The 19,212-nt window shown below is 43.2% G+C and overlaps 8 protein-coding genes across 8 annotated transcripts; 2 read left to right on the top strand and 6 right to left on the bottom strand.

Moving 5' to 3' along the window:
- Positions 1–1,414: 1,414 nt before the first annotated feature.
- BDB00DRAFT_859918 (uncharacterized protein) lies at positions 1,415–3,437 on the bottom strand. The gene is made up of 4 exons (XM_053125963.1): positions 2,633–3,437; positions 2,234–2,548; positions 2,071–2,178; positions 1,415–2,012 (listed from the first exon to the last, which is right to left on the bottom strand). Exons 1-4 carry the CDS (start codon positions 3,216–3,218, stop codon positions 1,792–1,794), a joined length of 1,230 nt encoding a protein of 409 aa, XP_052972823.1. The 5' UTR covers positions 3,219–3,437; the 3' UTR covers positions 1,415–1,791.
- Positions 3,438–3,567: 130 nt separating this feature from the next.
- Positions 3,568–5,549, bottom strand: BDB00DRAFT_859915 (CRAL-TRIO domain-containing protein). Its single transcript, XM_053125962.1, has 4 exons — positions 4,821–5,549; positions 4,578–4,737; positions 4,383–4,485; positions 3,568–4,320 (listed from the first exon to the last, which is right to left on the bottom strand). Exons 1-4 carry the CDS (start codon positions 5,423–5,425, stop codon positions 3,845–3,847), a joined length of 1,344 nt encoding a protein of 447 aa, XP_052972822.1. The 5' UTR covers positions 5,426–5,549; the 3' UTR covers positions 3,568–3,844.
- Positions 5,550–10,281: 4,732 nt separating this feature from the next.
- BDB00DRAFT_859906 (uncharacterized protein) lies at positions 10,282–12,270 on the bottom strand. Its single transcript, XM_053125961.1, has 8 exons — positions 12,202–12,270; positions 11,938–12,108; positions 11,701–11,843; positions 11,571–11,634; positions 11,195–11,449; positions 10,855–11,103; positions 10,717–10,770; positions 10,282–10,645 (listed from the first exon to the last, which is right to left on the bottom strand). The coding sequence occupies exons 1-8, from the start codon at positions 12,221–12,223 to the stop codon at positions 10,566–10,568; spliced, it is 1,038 nt and encodes a 345-aa protein (XP_052972821.1). The 5' UTR covers positions 12,224–12,270; the 3' UTR covers positions 10,282–10,565.
- BDB00DRAFT_859900 (uncharacterized protein) lies at positions 12,271–13,202 on the bottom strand. Its single transcript, XM_053125960.1, has one exon. The coding sequence runs from the start codon at positions 13,151–13,153 to the stop codon at positions 12,515–12,517; it is 639 nt and encodes a 212-aa protein (XP_052972820.1). The 5' UTR covers positions 13,154–13,202; the 3' UTR covers positions 12,271–12,514.
- Positions 13,203–13,731: 529 nt separating this feature from the next.
- BDB00DRAFT_776154 (DUF1748-domain-containing protein) lies at positions 13,732–14,030 on the top strand (the record flags this gene model as incomplete). The annotated part of the gene is made up of 2 exons (XM_053120261.1): positions 13,732–13,817; positions 13,892–14,030. 2 exons carry the CDS (start codon positions 13,732–13,734, stop codon positions 14,028–14,030), a joined length of 225 nt encoding a protein of 74 aa, XP_052972819.1.
- Positions 14,031–14,617: 587 nt separating this feature from the next.
- BDB00DRAFT_879578 (uncharacterized protein) lies at positions 14,618–15,046 on the bottom strand (the record flags this gene model as incomplete). The annotated part of the gene is made up of 1 exon (XM_053127886.1): positions 14,618–15,046. The coding sequence occupies one exon, from the start codon at positions 15,044–15,046 to the stop codon at positions 14,618–14,620; it is 429 nt and encodes a 142-aa protein (XP_052972818.1).
- Positions 15,047–15,738: 692 nt separating this feature from the next.
- On the bottom strand, positions 15,739–17,130 carry BDB00DRAFT_879577 (uncharacterized protein; the record flags this gene model as incomplete). The annotated part of the gene is made up of 3 exons (XM_053127885.1): positions 15,739–15,852; positions 15,935–16,373; positions 16,457–17,130. The coding sequence occupies 3 exons, from the start codon at positions 17,128–17,130 to the stop codon at positions 15,739–15,741; spliced, it is 1,227 nt and encodes a 408-aa protein (XP_052972817.1).
- A 1,230-nt stretch (positions 17,131–18,360) lies between these two features.
- BDB00DRAFT_859894 (uncharacterized protein) lies at positions 18,361–19,078 on the top strand. Its single transcript, XM_053125959.1, has 2 exons — positions 18,361–18,633; positions 18,814–19,078. The coding sequence occupies exons 1-2, from the start codon at positions 18,502–18,504 to the stop codon at positions 18,973–18,975; spliced, it is 294 nt and encodes a 97-aa protein (XP_052972816.1). The 5' UTR covers positions 18,361–18,501; the 3' UTR covers positions 18,976–19,078.
- The last annotated feature ends 134 nt before the right edge of the window (positions 19,079–19,212 follow it).

Below are 19,212 nucleotides of genomic sequence, written 5' to 3'. Positions count from 1 at the left end.
CTTATGAGCCTCAGTTTTGGTATGTATCACTGGTATGTATGTGTTAAAAGTAATTAGTGACTAGTAAAAAAACAAGAATATGTAGTTAGTTACCTTTGTATTATATTTAACGAAGTAAAAGGAACACGTTATTATGGTTTTTATTTGTTCTATTTGTTTGTTGGTTAAGTGTGTACTTGTGGAATGATATGTATATGTAAGCATAGTTATATGGATCAGTGTACAGATGGTTAAAAATCTTTCTGAGTGATGATATACTCGCATTGTTTTTGCTTCGTTTCGAAGATCTTGTCAAAGTATAGCATAAGTGATGTCGTGCACTCTATTACAGACAGTGGATTAAAGAAGTAGCGTCCCTTTGACATAGGTGACTTCAGATGCTGACTTCAGGAGTGAGACCTTTCGTACTATACAAGCTAGTGGACATCTTCGTGCGGGGAGAGGAAGTAGCTGTACCTTGCAGAATCGACTTGGCAAAAAAAAAAGAGAGGTGAGCTGATGACGCAACATTACTAGGTCGAAGTGAATTCGCGTACCTTCACCCGCATAAGGAAGGAGCGTTTCACGAAAAGAGCGGCTTGCAAAAACAAAACAGAAAAAATCAAAAATATCCACAAAAGTGCCCTTTTGCAGACGATAAGACTCGGGTAAAGTATTGTGGTTGGTATCATCGTGTTCGTCTCGTCGTTTCTTTACACACTTGGCTAGAAACATGAAAATCTGCCGGAAATATTGTCGAAACGACCCATTTTTTAGCAAAAACTACAGGTTAACAACAACCCCTTTGCTTTTTTTCAAAAATCGCCTCATCTTTCACCTATACCTTTCAGCTTTTTCTCCACAGAAAATGATCGTATAGCTCATCAGTTGGCACCATTCGAATGCTGAAACGCTACTCTACAACATATTAAAAACACTTTTGTGCTGATGTGCTGGAGGTGGCAGAGCGGTGGTAGTGATTGATGATGAAAAAAGATAACCCCGCCTTAGCAGCAGTTGGATAATGTTAATAAGGAGTGAATTAATGGACAGAAAACTGCTTGTGTATTATTATATGACACCTTTGGTGTACTTCATAGATAGAAATAGCTTACGATACATTGTTGTCTGCTGAACAATACAAATGTGATTTCAAGCTTATGTACAAACAGCTTGCCGTAGCTAATAAGAACAGAAGTTCACGGTCAAAACATAAAACTTACCATCTACTGCGTGCAGCTTGAATCTAATACTATCCCATCAAGAAAAAGAAACTGTATATAGGTTAGAATTGAGTATTCGTTTGAAGTAGAAATATATGTAGTATATAAAAAAGAAATAAGATAAGGGAGAGGATCGGATTTAAGGACTTCATTGTTGCTGTTGATCTTGCAACTGCTGCAACCGTTGCAATTGCTGCTGTAGAAGCTCTATTTGTTGTTGTTGTTGCTGTTGCTGTTGCTGTTGCTGTTGCTGCTGCTGACTCTGTTCTTGTTGGTGTTGTTGTTGCTGCTGCTGTGATACTGGCGTGTAGAGGAAAGTGATTCCGTCCAACACAGCCGTCACTCTACGCCTGTATTCAGCAGCGTCCTCTTTCCAGTGGCTGGGTGTTGCTAAAGGGACGTCATCAGGCCAGCCAACTAACGAAATGCTGTACTTTTTTCGATTGATGACACCATTTCCATCTTCAAACTTTTTCCACGGAAAATTCGTGATCTTTTTGAAGCCTTCAACTTTACCAAGCAGAGTCTCATCTAGTAAGGCATACATCGCAACTGAGTGGCTGAACCATTTGATATCAAGCCTTTTTAGTTACTTACTGTACGAATTGATGATTTTGTTGACAATTGTACTTTCGACCTGCTGCTTGGAAGCACTCGAAAATGAGCTGCAGAGTCGGGGTCGCTTGACTCCACGGGAAGAAGAGGAACGATTGTCGGCTGCAATAGTTGTCGGAGAGGATGATGATGGAGATGGAGGGATTTCGGTGGCATTGTTGGTTTCAGGATCAATTGGGACGGTCTCAGTAGCGGCTAAATAGGAAAGTCAGAGCTACTTCTACATCTTTACTTAATACATTCATATACATACCCTTCCTGTTGAAGTCATAGCATTCACTTTTGAATATTTCCTTCAATCTGAAGGAAACGTCTTCGACCTGGTCTGCTTCTACCTTCTCTAAGAAGGCGATTCCTGCGTCTAAATCGAGTTTTTAATTTGTTGATCTTCACGACGAAAGGAAAATGAAACTCACCTGATCCAACTGCATCAACGGGAACCACCTTGCTCGTGAGCTTGTCCGGCGAGAAAAGACACAAGGTTTCAACACCACATTCTCGTTTCAGCTGGACAAGGTTGCGGCCCATGCAGTCGATGAGCAACTTCAGCTTCAACTTTGCCGACTGAACGGTCTTTTGTTCAGTGGCGCCAATGCTTTCGTTGTGCTCGGTTGTTGCTCGGATCAGGTCCGCCTTCAGTTCCGGATCGTTCATCAAAGCTTTGTATTCGTCAGACTTTTGCTGAACGATATATCCAGCGTGACGATTATCGTCCTTCAGCATTCCCCTATCTAAGCGTACAGAAAAATACTGATTAATACGAGTGTTGTATCGTGCCTGCATTCTTGTATTTGCTATTATTAAGATGATATAACCTTCTGCATCGTAATGAAGGGACAGGAAATGCTGCCAGGTGTTTCGTTTGCCGGCGTGCTTGCGAAGCAATGGCAATCTCACCGGCAGGAGCTCCTCGACGCGCTTTCCATACTTGGCGGCAATTTGGGCTTGACCTGCCTTCATGCGGTCAAGCAACTCTTTTTCAAGAGCTGCCAGATCAGCCTCCATTTCCTCGTCGGCTTCGGCCACAGCGGACGCAACTGCTTCGTCAGCTGCAGCATCTACTACGTTGCTGGAGGCAGACTCGAGTTCCATCTGCTCAATAGCAGTCGCCACGTCAGCGGTTGCATCAGTTGTCATTGGAGCTTGGTCGAATGAAGCTTTTGCAGCTTCAATTCTTTCCTTCATTACTGCCGCTTCGTAATTGCATTCGGAAACGAAATCAATGAATTCATCATTATTAAATATTTCCGTCTCTTCTTCTGTTGTTCTATTCTCTTTGACAAAAAGTCGGTAGAGTTTAAAAGCGGTTTCAATATGGTCTTTTGTCAACAAGGGATTCATTTTAAAATTGCAGAAAAAGGGAGGTAAGAAGTAGTAAGGAAGAAGTTGGTGTCTCAACATCTGGCTTCTCTCTGTTCTATTATCAAGCGTTTCACAAACTTTCGCATCATTCACTACAGAGTCACATTTCACAAGGTTCTCGACAATTACACTTTTTTGAGCAATTACGGCAGAGTTCTATTTGAGTTTGCGGCGTAATTTATTTTTGCGGCTTTTGCGGCCGTTATGAATATACTGGGGCCGCAAAAATTTGCCCAGTATAACCATTACTGCGGCGGCGGTAATACTAGCTGTAGTGCTAGGCCATTTAGCATGTGATGAGCCCGAGAACAATATACATCACTTTACTCAAAGAGGAATCACTGATATGTACTTGAACTTGTATAAGAGAAAAGAACAAAGTTTATATATTCACAGGAAAGAAGAAGAAGAACGAAATGCGGTATTCCTTGTCCCTGATGGATATAATCGGTCCGGACCAGAAATAGAAAACTAAGACACAAAAACGGGTACCAATTCAGGGGAACAAGAGGTTGTGTGGGAATTGTTTGGGAGACATATGCGTTGATTGGGTGGAGTTGTTACTGTTGTTGTTGTTGCTGTTACTGTCGTCGTTGTGTGTATGTGTTTGTGTTTACGGATTGTTTATCAAAGGAATCGGGGTGGGGGGGGATGGAACAAATAATTTAGACACGGTCGGTAATGTCAAGGGGCTCCCAGCCATCACTACCAAAATCGATAATAAGTCGGCCTTGCTCGTTGACTTTGAACATGCCCTTGAGCTTCCAGGTGCTGTCACCACGGAGGTCGTTGTCAGCCTTGACACGGGCCTGACGGAATCGCTTGGCCAATTCCAAACGGCCCGATTCGCCCTTCTCATCAGCAGGCTTTTCCGTCTTGGTCCATTCCTTGGTTTCATACACATACTCCTTGATGATGTCGTTGTAGTCCTGAACAGCAGCAGTGCTAGGTCGCTCCAAAGTGCCGGCATCAGGTTCGTCAACCTTCATGCGCTCATCCTTTGTCTTTTTGGTCTCATCCTTGCTGATGAAGCTGGGCAAGGCGCTGGCGTCAATGCGCTTGGTGAGTTCGTCGAGATTCTTGGTGAAGGCAATCTTGCTAGCAACAACAGGATCCAAGAGAGGGGTGATCAAGCTCCACACTGATAGAAATGTTAGTAACTCTGTGCTAGATAGGATCATCCCAAAACACCAATGTACTTACCAGTAGAGAAGACCCAAGGAGCCTTGTGAATCAAGCACTGACCCAAGGTTTCAGGGTAGTAAGCCTCGAAACACGAAACCAAGAACTTGACAAAGTCAAAATCCTATATCGAAAAATGAGAAAAAGCGAGGTTACACATTCAGTACTGTTTGTGCTTGGCGCAACGACGTAGAGACACGAAACACCCCAGCTTACCATGTTCTTTAGTGTAAAGTCCTCCATGTTGAATACAATGCAGGCAGTTTCCATGGGCTGGTTGACAACCAGACGAGAGTTTTCCATGACATACATGGTCAAGAGCTTGACGACCTCAGGAGACTGGTCTTCCTTGAGATGGAAGCGGACGTTGATGAAGCTATTTAGGAATAGTCACTTTCGTTTTAGGCTTTTGCATGTCCGAAACGACCGAGGTGTCAAACAATAGATAAAGCAACATACCAAATACCGCGACCATCCTTGTCGGGACCTCCAAGATAGGCCTTACCCGACTTCAAGTTCCAGGTGAACGACGAGCCCATGCCCTTCTTCAACTTTTCGAGCTCGTCCTTGAGACCCGTCTCACCCAAAGCGACAATGTCATCGACACGGTTCACCAAGCGCCAGCGCAAGGTGTTGATCAGCATGTTGTAAGCGGCGTCAAAGTCCCACTTGCGGGCACGGAGGTAACGAAGTACAACGGCGTCTGGGTTGTCAGTCTGGATCATGTTCCAGAAGGTACCTTCCAACTTGGAGCCAGGGATCAATGGGATCGCCTTTTCAAGAGGAAGTGACATCCAGTTGGGATCCGTGGTGGCGCCAATGAACAAGTCTTCGGTGGTTGTGTCCTCCTTGTTGCCACGGCTGAAGAAGCCACCAGACTTTTTGGGTGCCTCCTCGGTCTTCTTCTTGGGCGCAGGCTTAGAGTTGGGATCGCCAGGTTGCTCGAACAATGTGAACAGGCGCTGCCACATTTTCTTCAACATTTCGGTTTGGGGATCGGTCAAGTGTCCGAGATGGCCGGCAACAAGTGCCTCACTCAAAGATTGCGTAGCAGCAGGAGCCATTGTAGTTTCTGATGAGTTTTAGAGAAAAAAAAAGAGAGAAGAGTTATTGTGTGTGTGTGTGTGTTGTCAAAGAAGGTTCTCAATGCAAGAATGAAGAGAAAAGAACTTGCTAGCGGAAGGCAAGGTACACCCCACCTTTTAAAGGATTTGACTGTTTCATTGCAAGGTGCTACGAGTCTAACGGATTTGGAACTTTCGCGCTGAGTGGTGGGGTTTGTTTCCCTAATCGGTAACACACTTCCTTTGTCCCTCCGCCACACCCCCCTCCCTCCTTCTTGGATCAGTGCCAGAATAAACTCACACAGCCATAGCAACTACAGCGATAGCACCACCACCACCACTACTGCTACCATGGTGAAACAGATAGAGACAACCTGAGAGAACGGATAACAGCTGCATTCTTCTCGGCATGCACATGACGACATAAATACAGTGATATTGCAGCAACCTCAACATATACAAAGGAGATCGACAAAAGATCATTAATGCTACCGGGTGCTCCGCAGTGTGAGAATCTCACAAGACTACCTTGGTGACAGGAAAACGAGTGAATCACTTTCATTCGTGGAAGAAAAATTGTAACTGCATGATATAGCTCATAGAAAAACTACTGGATGATGAAGAAGATGATGCATACATTCGCACTGCATTTTGTCGTTTTTGCTCCTTTGGTTGATGCATAATAGAGTGATGATTACCACAGTGCGTCGCGCTATTGCTGGTTAAACCTGTGGGAACAATACTAGATCATTTTTTTCTTTTAATGAATCTACTTCCCGTCTTTGGCCATTATCCTATATGTCACTCCTTGAATATCCAAAATGGTTTGAGCGTTCAAAATAGAAACAGGCACGGGAACACGGAACCACCAATGTTGACATCTTATTGTGTCTATGAAAATTACTTTTCGTATAGACACACTCTAGCCAGACGACGTTACTACTGTACATTTTAAAACTCTCTGCAGGAAAAGAGAACCACTAACAAGACATTTATAATCCACAGTCTCTTGTCTATAGCGACGATTAAAGCTTGTTTTACTGCTGAATGTTCGAAAATCTAAAGTATAGCGTTTCTTAAAAGCACGTGCTGAACCTAGTTTCATCACAAGCAGTTTTTTTGTTGGGCTGCGATGTATGTATATTCAATATAACAGTTAGGCAACGACCGTCCACCCTGTGTATGCACAACCCACCAAGCGGTAGCCAGCAAATCAACAAGCCATAGGTACATACGTAAGTTGTGTCACGCAATCGACAAACCCCGCAACGTGTATGACATTAACCAGGTTAAAGCTTTGAATAAATGCATAATATAGAGAGAGTGGATCAAAAAGAAAAAAAGGTACAACTACTATATTGGATATTCGTTAGCCATAGGCACTTGTTACTGGATGACAGAAAAGGTCTGCCAGGTCTATATACTCTTTTGAATCTAACCTTTATCTCATTCAATACTTGTGTTCACATTATACCTGATTTCTATTTCTTTCGAATGGGTCGCTCCGCCCATTTGCGTTTTTCGAACTTTGTTCCTATGAAGAAAACATGTGAAGCCTTAACTTCAAACCCCAACCATAATGATCAACGCTTTGCGGCTTTGATGCATTCGCGCAGTAGTCAGATGTTGAGCGAAAGAAGTTATAAATGTTACATCAATTACCCGCCCCAGCAAAAAGTAGCTTAGTATCTGTCTCTGTAAGAAAGTATACCAGATGTTAATTTAGAGCATCAGAAGGCAAAAAAAATACAACAGTCGACGACAATGATGGGTCAGTAATACGTGATAATTTGCATGAATGTGCATGAAAAACAAAAAAAAAAACATAAAGTGAGCAGAAAATGGTGCCTCACAAGAATCACATGCTGATGCGCCCACCATTTCATGTGCGATGCACTGACCTTAAATCTTCTTTCCTGTCTATCACTTTTTTTTACCGTCCGTTGCACAAAGCATGTTACTGTATGAACAGTTACATACTACTCCTATTACTATTACTACTACTGTTGCGACATTGTGGCTTTAGAATATTCCCAGTTGAAATGGACCACTACACGAATTGTACAAGAATGGTCGTCAACCGAAAATCTCGCCATCGTAACTTTTTGTTCCACAAGCAGCGCTTCTCGCATTCGTAACTGGAAAGCAAGTATTTCGCAACGAAGATCGAGGCGGAATAATACGCGTCGACAGGGTCCAAAACAATGGAGAATGATGTGCCATCAACGCTCAGCTGTAGGTTCAAAAATAGTGCCGACTGACTATAACTCGGACTTCTTCTTTCGACCGCGCTGTGTACTACTGACAACACGCGTAATTGCCTTTTTGCTATAAACTTTTACGCTACATATCTGATTTTCACCGTGTACACTTTGTTATTTATTTTTTTTCACGCGGGGGTGTAATAAGTGGACGAAGAAGGATTCAGGCCATAATAAAACATTGTTTCTGCAGCTATAATTGGGGTACCTGAAATCACGTAAAGGTAAACTTGGGGTTGTTTTCTCCCCAATGGAACCTCAGAACCCACCCACCCTATTTCCTCACAGTAGTCCGTGTATTTGCGTTTTCCATTTGAAATCCTTCTTTTCTTTTTTGACAACCACACTTTTTGCCAAAAGTGTGCATATGTAAAAATCCACCGACTTTTACCAGCATATCCTTGGTACTTGCTGCGGAAATCATGAATAAAACTGTTGTGCCGTACATTTTTTGCTGCGACAGGTACTGTCATGCATTATACAGCTCTGCAAGATTTTTGATTGCTTACTGTATGTCTGCTTTCATCTTGCGTCGCAACAAAATTTTAGATAAATTGCGCGAGCTTCGATATATTTACTGTATATGCATTAGATACTTGTTACATAGAAAAGAATGTCACTAGGTATACATGTGATGAGTGTGAGTTGTTGATAGGTAAATAAAAGAGTTCAAATCAAATAGAAGAGTAAAGACAATATGAAAACCAGTGAGAGCCTACTATGAAATGATTTATATTGAATGACTTCACAGCCCTTATTATGCTGTCTACAGTATAGAATTCCGTTTAGATAAACTGATGAATAAATCGCGGACATGTGGGATGTTGGATTTTTACAAGATGAGGAAGGTGAAGTTTGGATGCCGTGATGATGGATATTGTCTTCCGAATGTGATATAATTATCTTTGCCTTGATCAATGTGCTCCTCATGCAGGGTCACCCTCTTTGTCTGTATTGGAGTTGATTTATGCTCTTTGGCAGGAATAATTCACTCAACTCAGATATCTAGACCGAAAAAAAGCGTTGACTAACTCGAGAATTGAACAATGTGTATACAATGGCTAGTTCTGAGCTACATATTCTCAATTTTGATCCATGTTTGAGAAATTATTGATAAGGTGCTGCTTATATATTATCTATGCTGGATCATCCGCACGTGTGTGTGTGTTATTCCCTCTACTGCATTATAGTAGCTAACAAAGACGATTGAGTGGGTTAGAATTGTCCGGATCAATCCCAAAGTAGCGTGACTAACCACAATATATGATATTATGTTGAGTTTTAGTAAGAGTCTTTTTCAGAAATTCCAACGGTGTGTATATAGCAGCAGTACACTCCTACTTACTTTAGCGATACAGTACTTTTATCGTTTATGTATGTTAAACGGTGGTACCACCCATATCGAACTGCGAAATACATCTAAGGTATTGAAAGAGTTGAACAACAATGTAAAAGCAATCAATAATAACAACAACAACACAAGAATCATGCAAGAAATAAAAACTGCATTCCTGCTTTTCTGGTTCTGGTTCTGCTTTGATCGCGTTTTCTACAAGTTAGTACGTATAGAGACCATGTTGTGTGTAATAAGGCATCATACAACACTGCTAATTGAAAGATCATCACTGCCAAACCTTTTATAATGCTTGATATTCTTATGCATCACGCTCATGGACATGCTCCAAACTGGTAATTCCTTATTTCCAACAGCAGTACATATTATTTACACGGAATGAATAAAGATCCATCATCATGCAAAGAGGATACATAACGTAAGAACGTCATGTCAATCTAGCATATCCCGCTCAAAAAAAAAGGCAATAAGTGATGATATCATTGTTTGCCGCATGATTATGCTCTATATGGAAGGGGTTGGGATGAATTCAGTGATTAATGTCTCTACTGCATGTGGCAGCACACGGAAAAAAGTTAAAGTCAACAATACATAAATCACTTGGCCAACAAGAGGGGGAACAATGTACTCTATTTCTTTGGTGGGAGCATACTAGTGCTGCATGATACATTTGATATGATGGCATGTATAACATCTAATTTATGGCAGTTAAGAGAGTGCCGTGCTACCCTGGTGAGTATCATGACATAGCACACCTTCCCGGATGGGTGAAAGAAAGAAAGGACAACCAGTAGTTTAGGGAAAGCCAAGAAGAGCGTCAAATCTGTAAAGCGCAGTGGTTAGTTTGCATTTTATCGATGTCACGATGTTGCTTTGATACAAGAAATGCTTGCCAACAAACACGCCGATACTGAGTTATCACGCCATGTTTTGTACAATTGGGGGTGAGGGTAGGCGGTGATATCGCAATATTCGCCTTGTAACGAGGACGTTGTTTGAGTAATTTGCGCAGAAAAGTAATTGGTCCAGTAGTACGCTTGAACAGAAAAAGGAAATTATGGAAACCGATTTCCCTTTTCAATTGTCTCCCATCCCGTAATTCTTCCATGTCGAAAACTTTAAACGTGAGTTGTTGCTGGAAAGTAAAAATATTGACTGATTCATAAAGTGGGCTTCGCACATACATCACATAGACTTGATTTTCTGAGCATAAAGTGTACAATAGAGATATTGCTTTGAGAGTTCCAGACCTTCTTTCTTTTTGTGGACATTTTAGAATATCCGAAAATTAGAATTTACAAAAACTGATATCTTTAAAGTTTGAAATTTCCAGCTTCCACGTGCAGCGAAATGTATAAACAGAATTAGAGGCTGGATACAAGGAAAAGAGCACTTTTTATTGGATCAGTAAGATTTGAGGTATGAATGCCCAAACGTTGACCTTTCAAAAAGGCTAACAGAGTATGTAACTGTAGATGTAAAGTGGAATCGGGACGTTTTATCAAGATAAGTAATATGTAGCAAATTAGAGTTTGGCCTTTAGTTGGACACCATCATTCAATAACTCCAAGACCTTCACAGCTGAGCCCCAGCACGATTGGTATCCTGAAAATATAAACAGAAAAAAAGTGTGAGTTTTTCAATGATATAAGTGTTGGTATTTGGTTAGCACTTACCGTGAGCACCATGGCCATAGTTATGTACGACTGTCAGCTTCTTGCCATGGTTATCTAAGACAAAGAGGAAAGAATGAGCTTTTTCCCCGTATATGACCGATATCACCAACCAACTACAACTATTTTTATTTTTTTTACCTCGCACTTGTTTTTCAATACGAACACTGTCCTTGCGGCCAGGTCGAAAACCGACATTCTGTGACACAACATTGAATGCATCGGGTCCTTTGCCATGGGTCAGCTCTGGATTCAGCTCATAAACGCGCTTCAAAATATCTCGCGTGATTGCGGGATCGGCCACGGTGCTCTTGTTGACATAGTCTAAAGTGCCACCGACGATCACATTACCGTCCGGACGAGGAATAATGTAGGTATACACATCCGGACCTGAATAAGAAGTAACCAATCATTATTTTTATGACAGACTACTGATGAGGGAGCTCGCTTTCTATGAATGTAGATATTTTTTTTTTTTTACCTTCGCGGTACATTTGTGTTTTGATATGAGGAGCATTGACCAGCACTGTTTGTCCACGGATAGCATTGACCGTCTTGTCTTGAACATCCGTCAAAAAAAGAGATCCAAGACCCGTACAATTAATCACGATATCGGCGCCGTCGTAGTGATCGGCTACCTGACTCAGAGCTTCAAAAGTGCCTCTTTCGATTGCAATGCCGAGCTTTTGCACATTGGCTACGAGCCACGATAAGTATCGGGGAGCGCTCATGGTAACTTTTGTTTCCGAACCATACAAGACAAAAAAAAAGGGTTGCGTTAGCGTGGTTACGCTGTAATACGGAACACCCCACCAAGAATGTGCGCTGATGATATTCTTGGGATGGGAGCAACTCACACGACTGGAATTTGTAACCGAATACAACACCCTTGGGAAGCTGGTCTTTGGGGATGGAGGTGGTCTAAAATTTCCTATCGAATGTGAGCCATCTCCTTGCTGCGAATCAACCAATCACTTTTTTTATTACATTGGTGTATAGCTTATGTGCCCATGCTTCAGCAGCTGGATCCTCAATCTCACTATAGTGAACGCCAGGACAATGCATGACGCCAGCTTCAGGGGCTTCTTTGACTTGTCGTTCGAATTCCTGAAAGGAAATAAGATCAATGTCTATCCACGAAAAAACGAAAAAAAAAAAAAGAAATTCAGTGTAAATTGTGATTGAGAGTTGCTACTACTACGAAGAAAGGTTGGAAAACAAAACCTTGAAGCAGTTTGTTTTCAAAGGCAAAGCTGACAATGGATGCACCCGCCCAAGGTGATGTGAACTCGTGCGTCAAGTCATCCCCGGGAAGATATTTGCCAACAATGGTGATATCGTCAAAACCATTCTTGCGCAACACAATAGCCGTGGTCAAACCAATCACGCCAGCACCTAAAAAAATTTTTTGCAGTCATTTCGTTTATTGGATTTGTTATCGAAGAGAGCGTAGTAGTAAAAAAAAGAACTTTCAAACTGTCAAGTTACCGAGAATCACAACTTTGGGCATTTGCGAGCGATAAAAGAAAGTAAAGAAAAACGAGTCTAAATCACACACACCCCATTCAACATGGCCTTTGCTCCGCTTAAAAAGAAACATATTCAGAAACCGATTCAAGATTAGGTTTGTAAACGGATCTTGCTTTGTAACAATAATAGTAAATACAAGATATGATTGGGTAGTCTATACAGGTAGGTAAAAGGAAGGGATGCTTGCGTTGTGCAGGTTATGTACAATAAGAATGCGTAGTATAAGTAATTTCAAGAAGGCTTCTATTTTAGATTATTGTGATTATGATTATCATGCGTAATTGCTGTTGAAACCAGGGTATTTTTGCTTGTTTCCGTGCGCAGCTGAAACAGAAGATGGCTCCATATCACCACCACCACTACCATCGCTGCTGTCGTCACCGATCATTCCGCGGGTGACAATGTATTGAAGCCGGTCCAGCTGAGCACTCATCCTGCTCCTGTCGCTGTACGCTTCGTTCAGCTGCTGCTGGAGCATGTTGTTCTGACGCTTTAGCATCTCTACGGTCCGCCGCATGTTGGCTGTTTCTTGGTTTCTCTTGGCACGGTATTTTGCAGAGGCCATTTTGTTGCGCTGTCTCCGGTCCTGATGTCGTTCGTTGTCAACCGCAGCAGCAGCACTCTTACCACCACTGTAGTATGTGGGTGGCATCGTTTCGCTCCGTCGTTTGAGAAGCTTGTCGTCCAGCAAGGCTATCGGTGGTGGTGGTATTAGCAACTCAGGTGTTGTGGCTCTGGTTTCGTAGCTTCGGCTTGGTCTGAGCTCGATGGGCAATGATGATGTGCCGTTGGTTGCCATTTTCTGTAGAGGTGGCAACGGGTTTATCCATTGGGGAATGGCGGATGCATCGTCATCCTCGAACCGACAATTAGAATTGCTGTTGTTGTATAGTAGCGAAGCAATATCCATTGTAAAAGGTGGGTTGGGGTGGGGGTATATACTCTGTACAAGTAAGTGTTGGGGAACTTGTTACGGTGGCGCGCACGGTCCCTTTTTATAGACACGTCTCCCTGTGTGTGTTGACGGTTGTTCTAGAAAGGCTGAGTCAACAAAAGCATTGTTTCGCTATGGCGTAATCTTGGCAGCTTGCAACCAACGCACCAACCACACCCAACTTGGCACTGGAAAAGCATGAAAAAAGTTCTTCTTGTGTGACACTTTGTTGGAATTGCGCCATTCTGGATGCACCCTATAACCACCCCATGATAGGTTCCAGCCACCCTTCGCATTCAGCAGCAAAAGCAAGTTAAAAAAAAGAAACCCCGCCGCAGCCATGTTAGAAGTGTTTGGGCATGGTTACTATTTTTGCCACATGCTGCTGCGCAAGGTACTACGGCGGCCCCCACACAAGTTTTGCCGTTCCGCCGTTGTGTAGGCTGCTGTGCACTTCCGCGGACCCCCTCTTATCCCTTTGGGTTTTATTTTTAAAACGGAGGAACGTACACACACACAATTTTTTTTTCTATTACTTCCAACACACAAAAACCATGTGGGGCCGCATATTTCACTTTACTGCCGACGCCGTTCTCATTTCCGCAGTGCTTGCTGGCATCAAACGAAACACAGGATTGAAGTAATAACAAATTCAAATGCGTAGATTCTACTACAAAAGCTAAATTCTCTCCCCCATTCCCTTGGAAATGATAGACCTGCTGTATCCCAGATCGAAAACGACGATGTTCGGAAATACGTGCAAAAGTACCTCGACGTGGGAGAGTGGATGTTTGACAACAGCGTTGTGTTTATGAACAACTCGCCTTATTTTGAGCGAAAGAGCGACAGCTAAAAGATGTATCTATTATATACCACTCCAACAACAGTCCAACTGTAATAATAATAATAAAAAGCACGAGCGCGTCCGTCGTCGTCGTCGTCGTCGTACGATGCCCCTCATGGGATCTATTTATTTCAGTTCCCGCTCATCATTTTCCAACAGTGCATTTTCAACCCCACACTGGGTCCAACACCCGATCCAACTTTTCGTTGTTGTTGTTGTTGTCAAAATAAAAATAAAGAGATTTATTCCTTTTTTTTTTTGTGTGTTCTGATTCTGTGATAGAATAAAATGCAGGAGAGCCTCAAGTCTCAATGTACAAAGCGAGGCGCTATAGATGGTATGAAAGGTATACTAATAGTGGAATAGAATGATGATTGATTATATGTACATGGCGGCAATGGAGAGAGAAATTAGGGCCCAAAAAGGAAAAAAAGGAGATAACGGATTGGTTGGATTGATGGTGTGAGGTGGGAAATTTTAGAGGGTGGGAAAAGAAACAAACAAGAGGGCGCATTGTTGTTGTTGTTGTGCGTGTGATGCGTGCGTGTGCAGTTCGTGTTGGAATGGCAAAGTCAAAAAGCACCTCTTTTTCTTTCTTAGCAAGGTGGAAAGAAAGGCGAGCCGTCAGATGAGACGGATGAGATCGAATGGGCTCGTTTGCTTGCAGACTTGTAGATGCATTGGTTGACCTCGTCCCACAGCAGTTCCGGCTCTGACTCTGCTGCTGCTTCGTCGTCATTGTTGTAGGACCATGCGGAAAAATCGTCGTGGTCTGGCTCCTTGAACACAAACTCTTTGCATACCGCAGGAATGTCAATGAACGTCGGTCTGTTCTTGCGTCGTAATGACGGTGCAGGCGTAGCAGTAGCAAGGATGCGACCCATTGCTGCTGCTGCTGCTACTGGCTTGTGATAGACCAGTGGTTCCTTTTGATGAATGTGTGGCGGATACATGACAATGGGTTCGCAGGTGGGTTCCAGCGTGGACCCAGAGAGACGTGGAAGTACGAATGGTGGAGAAGACATTTGTGTAATTGATTTGAATGACGGAAATTGGAGTATAAAAGAAGAAGAAAAAAGTGATGGAAATATTTGATGCGCCCTTTTTATATGGAAATATGCGGCTTTTAGCGTGCTTCTGCCCATTTTTTAGGTTCCCGAAATGGATGATAGAAAACGGGGACCTTTTTGGGTTTCAGGTTGTCATGGCAGGCAGACAAGAAAAAAGTGGGATGCTAATTTGAAATTTTACAATCTTCCGCGGGTACTGGGCCTAATGATGCCAAGGTGACCCCATGCCCATTTCATGAACTTGATGTGTTTGTATAGGGAGGAAATAGAGAGGGGGGGGCCCCATGGTAATATAGGGCCATATCAAAACCGAAAAGACGATCTCTCTCCAAAAAAAAAAGAGAATTTCAAAAGATCCGGAAAGTCCGATCTCAATTCGTGCGACACAGGAAGAGGGATGCTCCACGGCATGAAATTGATTGAAATTCATGTGTCAAAAGCCATCACCGCTGGGCAGTCGGTCGGCAGTACTCGGGTGTTTCCCACAGGGACTTATCCGACCTGTTCCGATTCCCGCCAACTACCAGTTTTCCTCTCCCCTCCTTTGGAACACTACTACTACTACTACTGCCTGGTCCATCCCCCACCCCCGCTACTAATAATAATGAGATGTAAATCCTGTCTTTTTATTATAATTATTATTATTATTACAAATCCACGATACGCTCCACCCGCCCGCATTCAGCAAGATGCTGTCCGCGGTACTTGATAATGTATTCGCCGTTCGGTCGTTCTGTTACTGTCTTGTTCACAGGACATCCCTATTCCCATCCCATTCCCAAAGATAAAATTAGCTTTTTTGATATAATAATAACAACAACAACAACCCAATGATCTTCTTACCTTATTGCTATTTGAGCATTTGTAATAGATACTTTTGCATCCAGTCTTCCGCTGCGTAGTATTGCCATTGTTCTTCCAAAAGTATCGGTCTTGGTAGGGGAATTCACGGGTTTCAACGATTTTTGTGATGGCCTGCATCTCGCGTCTCCGTCGTGCTCGGCCGGAGGTGGTGGTGGTAATAGGATTAGGAGCTGACTCTTCTTCTGGGCTGGACGGTGCGGCATTACTATCGGAGCCTTCCTTGTCTTCTTCTCTGGAAACAGTGGTAGTCATGATCGTGGTAGGCGTAGTAGGAGTATCATTGTTATTGTTGTCTTTGCTGGACTGGGTCGGTTCTGAGGAGTAATATTCGGCGGCAGGAGATGGATATGCAGAGGGGCCGCTTGGTGCGGTTGTACTACTACTACTACTAGTAGTAGTAGTGGTGGTGGTAGATGGACTAATAGCAAAGTTTATTTAATTACATGTTCTCCCCTCTCTCTCTCTCTCTCTCTTTCCCTCTCATCCTTTCATTTGACTCACCTCATGGATGGAGATGCAGGGAAATAGGATGGTGGGGGAGGTGTTGATGCAGTTCGAGATAACGATGTTCCCATTGCAACCATGGCAGCAGCCGCAGAGTTGCGTCGTTCCTGGTAATCATCCATAGTCTCGCGATGGTGTTGTTGTGGTGGAGGATAGGGTGCAGCCGTGGCTCGGATCATGATGGATCGTCGTCTGCTATTACTGCTATTGTTGTGGTTGTTGTTGCTGCTGCTATTCGTAGGGTGAAGATGAAGATGATGCTGATGCTGATGCTGGTTATGATGCTGTTGTTGATGACTCGTGCTCATGTTACTGCTACTACTCCCACTAGCGCTGCTGCTAAGGCTGCTGTTGGAAGAATGGCTGCTCAAGCTATTGTTGCGCTTGTGTTGCAATCGATGATCTTGCCTCAGATACAGATCCAGTTCCTTGGCACGCAGCTTGGCTTCTTCTGTGCGTCGTTTGTCTTCCTCGACTTTACTGCTCAGGATCAATTTGAGTAGTTCGGGTTGAGACTGGTATTGCGACAATACATCTTGCAGATCGAATATCTGTACAGGAGGAGGAGAAGGTGGTGATGCATGGTTGTATGACTGCATGGTGGTTGACGATGATGATGATGATGGTTGTGGTGTGGCGTAGGATGATACGTGTCGAGAAGTAGTTGCCATTTTAAAAAGTGGAAAGAACAAAAACAAAAAAAAAAGAAATGTGGGGCTCCAGACGAAGCAAGTGAGAAAGTCTAGTTTTTTATATGAAGGAGGAGGAGGCGGGGAAGGGGGGAAGAATGGGAAAGGGGATGGAAGTGGCGGGGTATTTTGCAAATAGCTTTTTGCCGGAACCCACGAGTTTTTTTCTTTTTGGATGGGCTTTTCGGGCATCTCGACCTCCATCATTGCGTCCCATATTGTCGATGCCAGCAATGGAATGCTCGGAGAAATTCAGATATTCTCTTTCTCTCTCTCTCAGTCTCATATCCGGCCATCACATATTCATCCCCACTCTGAACCCAGTGGGTTTTTTAAAGTTTGAACATCCAAAAAGTCTTGTTGCAACCCCCCCCCCCGGGTGGCAGCTCTTTTCACATGCCGTTGTGTGTGTGTGTGTGTGTGATGATGGATGAAGGTTGCCCTGTGTGTTATGTGTGGAGTAACCATCGAAACATCGGCCAATTTCCCGATTTGAAACTTAATTGTGCCACGACACCAGCAGCCCGCCCGCATTTTCCAAGTGTTTACCGGTAAACCCCGCGGTTCACCAATCCGTCATTTTTCGTTTTTTTGAATATACCTTCTTTGCCTTGGGGGAGACCTTTTCCGATCATGCTTTAGCTCTGTTGACAGCCCCAAAATCCTTTGCTTTGCTTTCTTTAAAATCAGCAGATTTCTCTCTTTCCCATCGATATTCTAGGCTGTGCACGTCACACTCTCTCTCTCTCTTTCATACAGAGTCCAACTTGAATTGCCATCCGAGGAACAACAGAAGTGATGGTGTGGAGAAAGAAAGGGGAGCGGAGTTGCTTCCACCATCTTTCTTTTTTTTTTTGGATCGACTAAAGGATTAGCCAGCAAGCGACTACGCCTAATTGTCCTGCCGCCCTCCTTTTTTCATCATGACAGACAAACAATAAAGTCGCGTGTCCGCGGAGCCCCATATAGGACCAGTGAGGATGATGGTGGGGGTGGCGATGCGGGGAGGACGGGATCTTTACAATCTCGCGTTTCCATCATATCACGTCAAATGCCATCATGCCTCCCCGGATCTTCGGTGGTATCCTAGAAACAAAAATTGTTTCAACCCACTTTAACGTACCGTAGATACAGGAACCTATTGAAAAGTTAAGGGGGGGGAGAAACAATTAGCCCCTCCTGCCACTATTGTTGAAGAGCTATTCACAAATTACAAGATGCCTATTCTTGGACTTGTCAAGAAGTATTTCATGTCCTCCTCCGTGTGACATAGGGTTTGAGATATTTCACCAGCATGAAAATTCCCTGACTCATATTTGTAACTCCTTTGGAATCTTTTGGTAAGCTAACCCGATGATAGGTGTACCCCACAATGTTTCTTCCCTCTGGATTCACATCTCCCGGTTCCTGAGCTTCTTTGTTTCATCTACACTCCTTTCCGTCACCACGTCCGCCCCACCCCCCACCCGCACACAAGATTATTCGGTAATAGCAGTGATAGTATCGGCGAGAAACAAAAGAGAGATATACATATCTACGTTGCGTACATGGAGTCTATATTATCCCAACAAAAAATAAGGATTAGGAAAGAAGGAAACCCTTGTATCACACTATCCACCGGATCGTATTATTATTATTAAGTAATCCTCTTTCTATTTCTGTCAGCTGATTTTTATAGTGTCGGCGGGTCCGAGCGACACGGTGGTGGCTAAACCGTATTCCACCAAACTAAATAGTCCATGTTTGAGTGAGCCATCTGGGAAGCTTGAGCTTATTATTACATATCATGAATATGGCCCTGCTGAAAGAAAAGAAATACGAGCCTAAGAAAGAAAGCTTAGCTTGTTATTTATACATGCACCACACAGTAACATTATACAGAACATCTTCTTTTATTGTATGCATACTAAATATACTATGGTTTTCCAAAGCCTTGATAATAGAATGCGGAAGACAAAGGGAAAAGTAAGTTTGCCTAGTAATGTTATACAGATATCCAGCAGCAGAAAAAAGAGTGTGTGCCTTTCTGAAACATCGGGGGGGATAAACCCAGTGCAGTTGTCA

This window comes from Zychaea mexicana (assembly GCF_025766255.1).
Source record: "Zychaea mexicana strain RSA 1403 chromosome Unknown BDB00scaffold_180, whole genome shotgun sequence".
Classification (NCBI taxonomy): domain Eukaryota; kingdom Fungi; phylum Mucoromycota; class Mucoromycetes; order Mucorales; family Lichtheimiaceae; genus Zychaea; species Zychaea mexicana.
This window is presented reverse-complemented; position numbering and strand designations above follow the sequence as displayed.

Bases quoted from the DNA above. Each gene is read 5' to 3' on its own strand.
- BDB00DRAFT_859918 (XM_053125963.1), bottom strand. From the start codon at position 3,218: ATGTTGAGACACCAACTTCTTCCTTACTACTTCTTACCTCCCTTTTTC. The intron at 2,179-2,233 runs GTGAGTTTCATT...AACTCGATTTAG, and splicing joins CGTTGATGCAGTTGGATCAG to ACGCAGGAATCGCCTTCTTA. The intron at 2,013-2,070 runs GTATGTATATGA...TTTCCTATTTAG, and splicing joins CTATGACTTCAACAGGAAGG to CCGCTACTGAGACCGTCCCA.
- BDB00DRAFT_859915 (XM_053125962.1), bottom strand. From the start codon at position 5,425: ATGGCTCCTGCTGCTACGCAATCTTTGAGTGAGGCACTTGTTGCCGGC. The intron at 4,486-4,577 runs GTAAGCTGGGGT...TTTTCGATATAG, and splicing joins ACTTTACACTAAAGAACATG to GATTTTGACTTTGTCAAGTT. The intron at 4,321-4,382 runs GTAAGTACATTG...CATTTCTATCAG, and splicing joins TCCTTGGGTCTTCTCTACTG to TGTGGAGCTTGATCACCCCT.
- BDB00DRAFT_859906 (XM_053125961.1), bottom strand. From the start codon at position 12,223: ATGCCCAAAGTTGTGATTCTCG. The intron at 10,771-10,854 runs GTAAAAAAAATA...TCTTTGTCTTAG, and splicing joins TATTGAAAAACAAGTGCGAG to ATAACCATGGCAAGAAGCTG. The intron at 10,646-10,716 runs GTAAGTGCTAAC...TTATATTTTCAG, and splicing joins CTATGGCCATGGTGCTCACG to GATACCAATCGTGCTGGGGC.
- BDB00DRAFT_859900 (XM_053125960.1), bottom strand. From the start codon at position 13,153: ATGGATATTGCTTCGCTACTATACAACAACAGCAATTCTAATTGTCGG.
- BDB00DRAFT_859894 (XM_053125959.1), top strand. From the start codon at position 18,502: ATGATAGGTGTACCCCACAATGTTTCTTCCCTCTGGATTCACATCTCC. The intron at 18,634-18,813 runs GTAATAGCAGTG...TATTTCTGTCAG, and splicing joins CCCGCACACAAGATTATTCG to CTGATTTTTATAGTGTCGGC.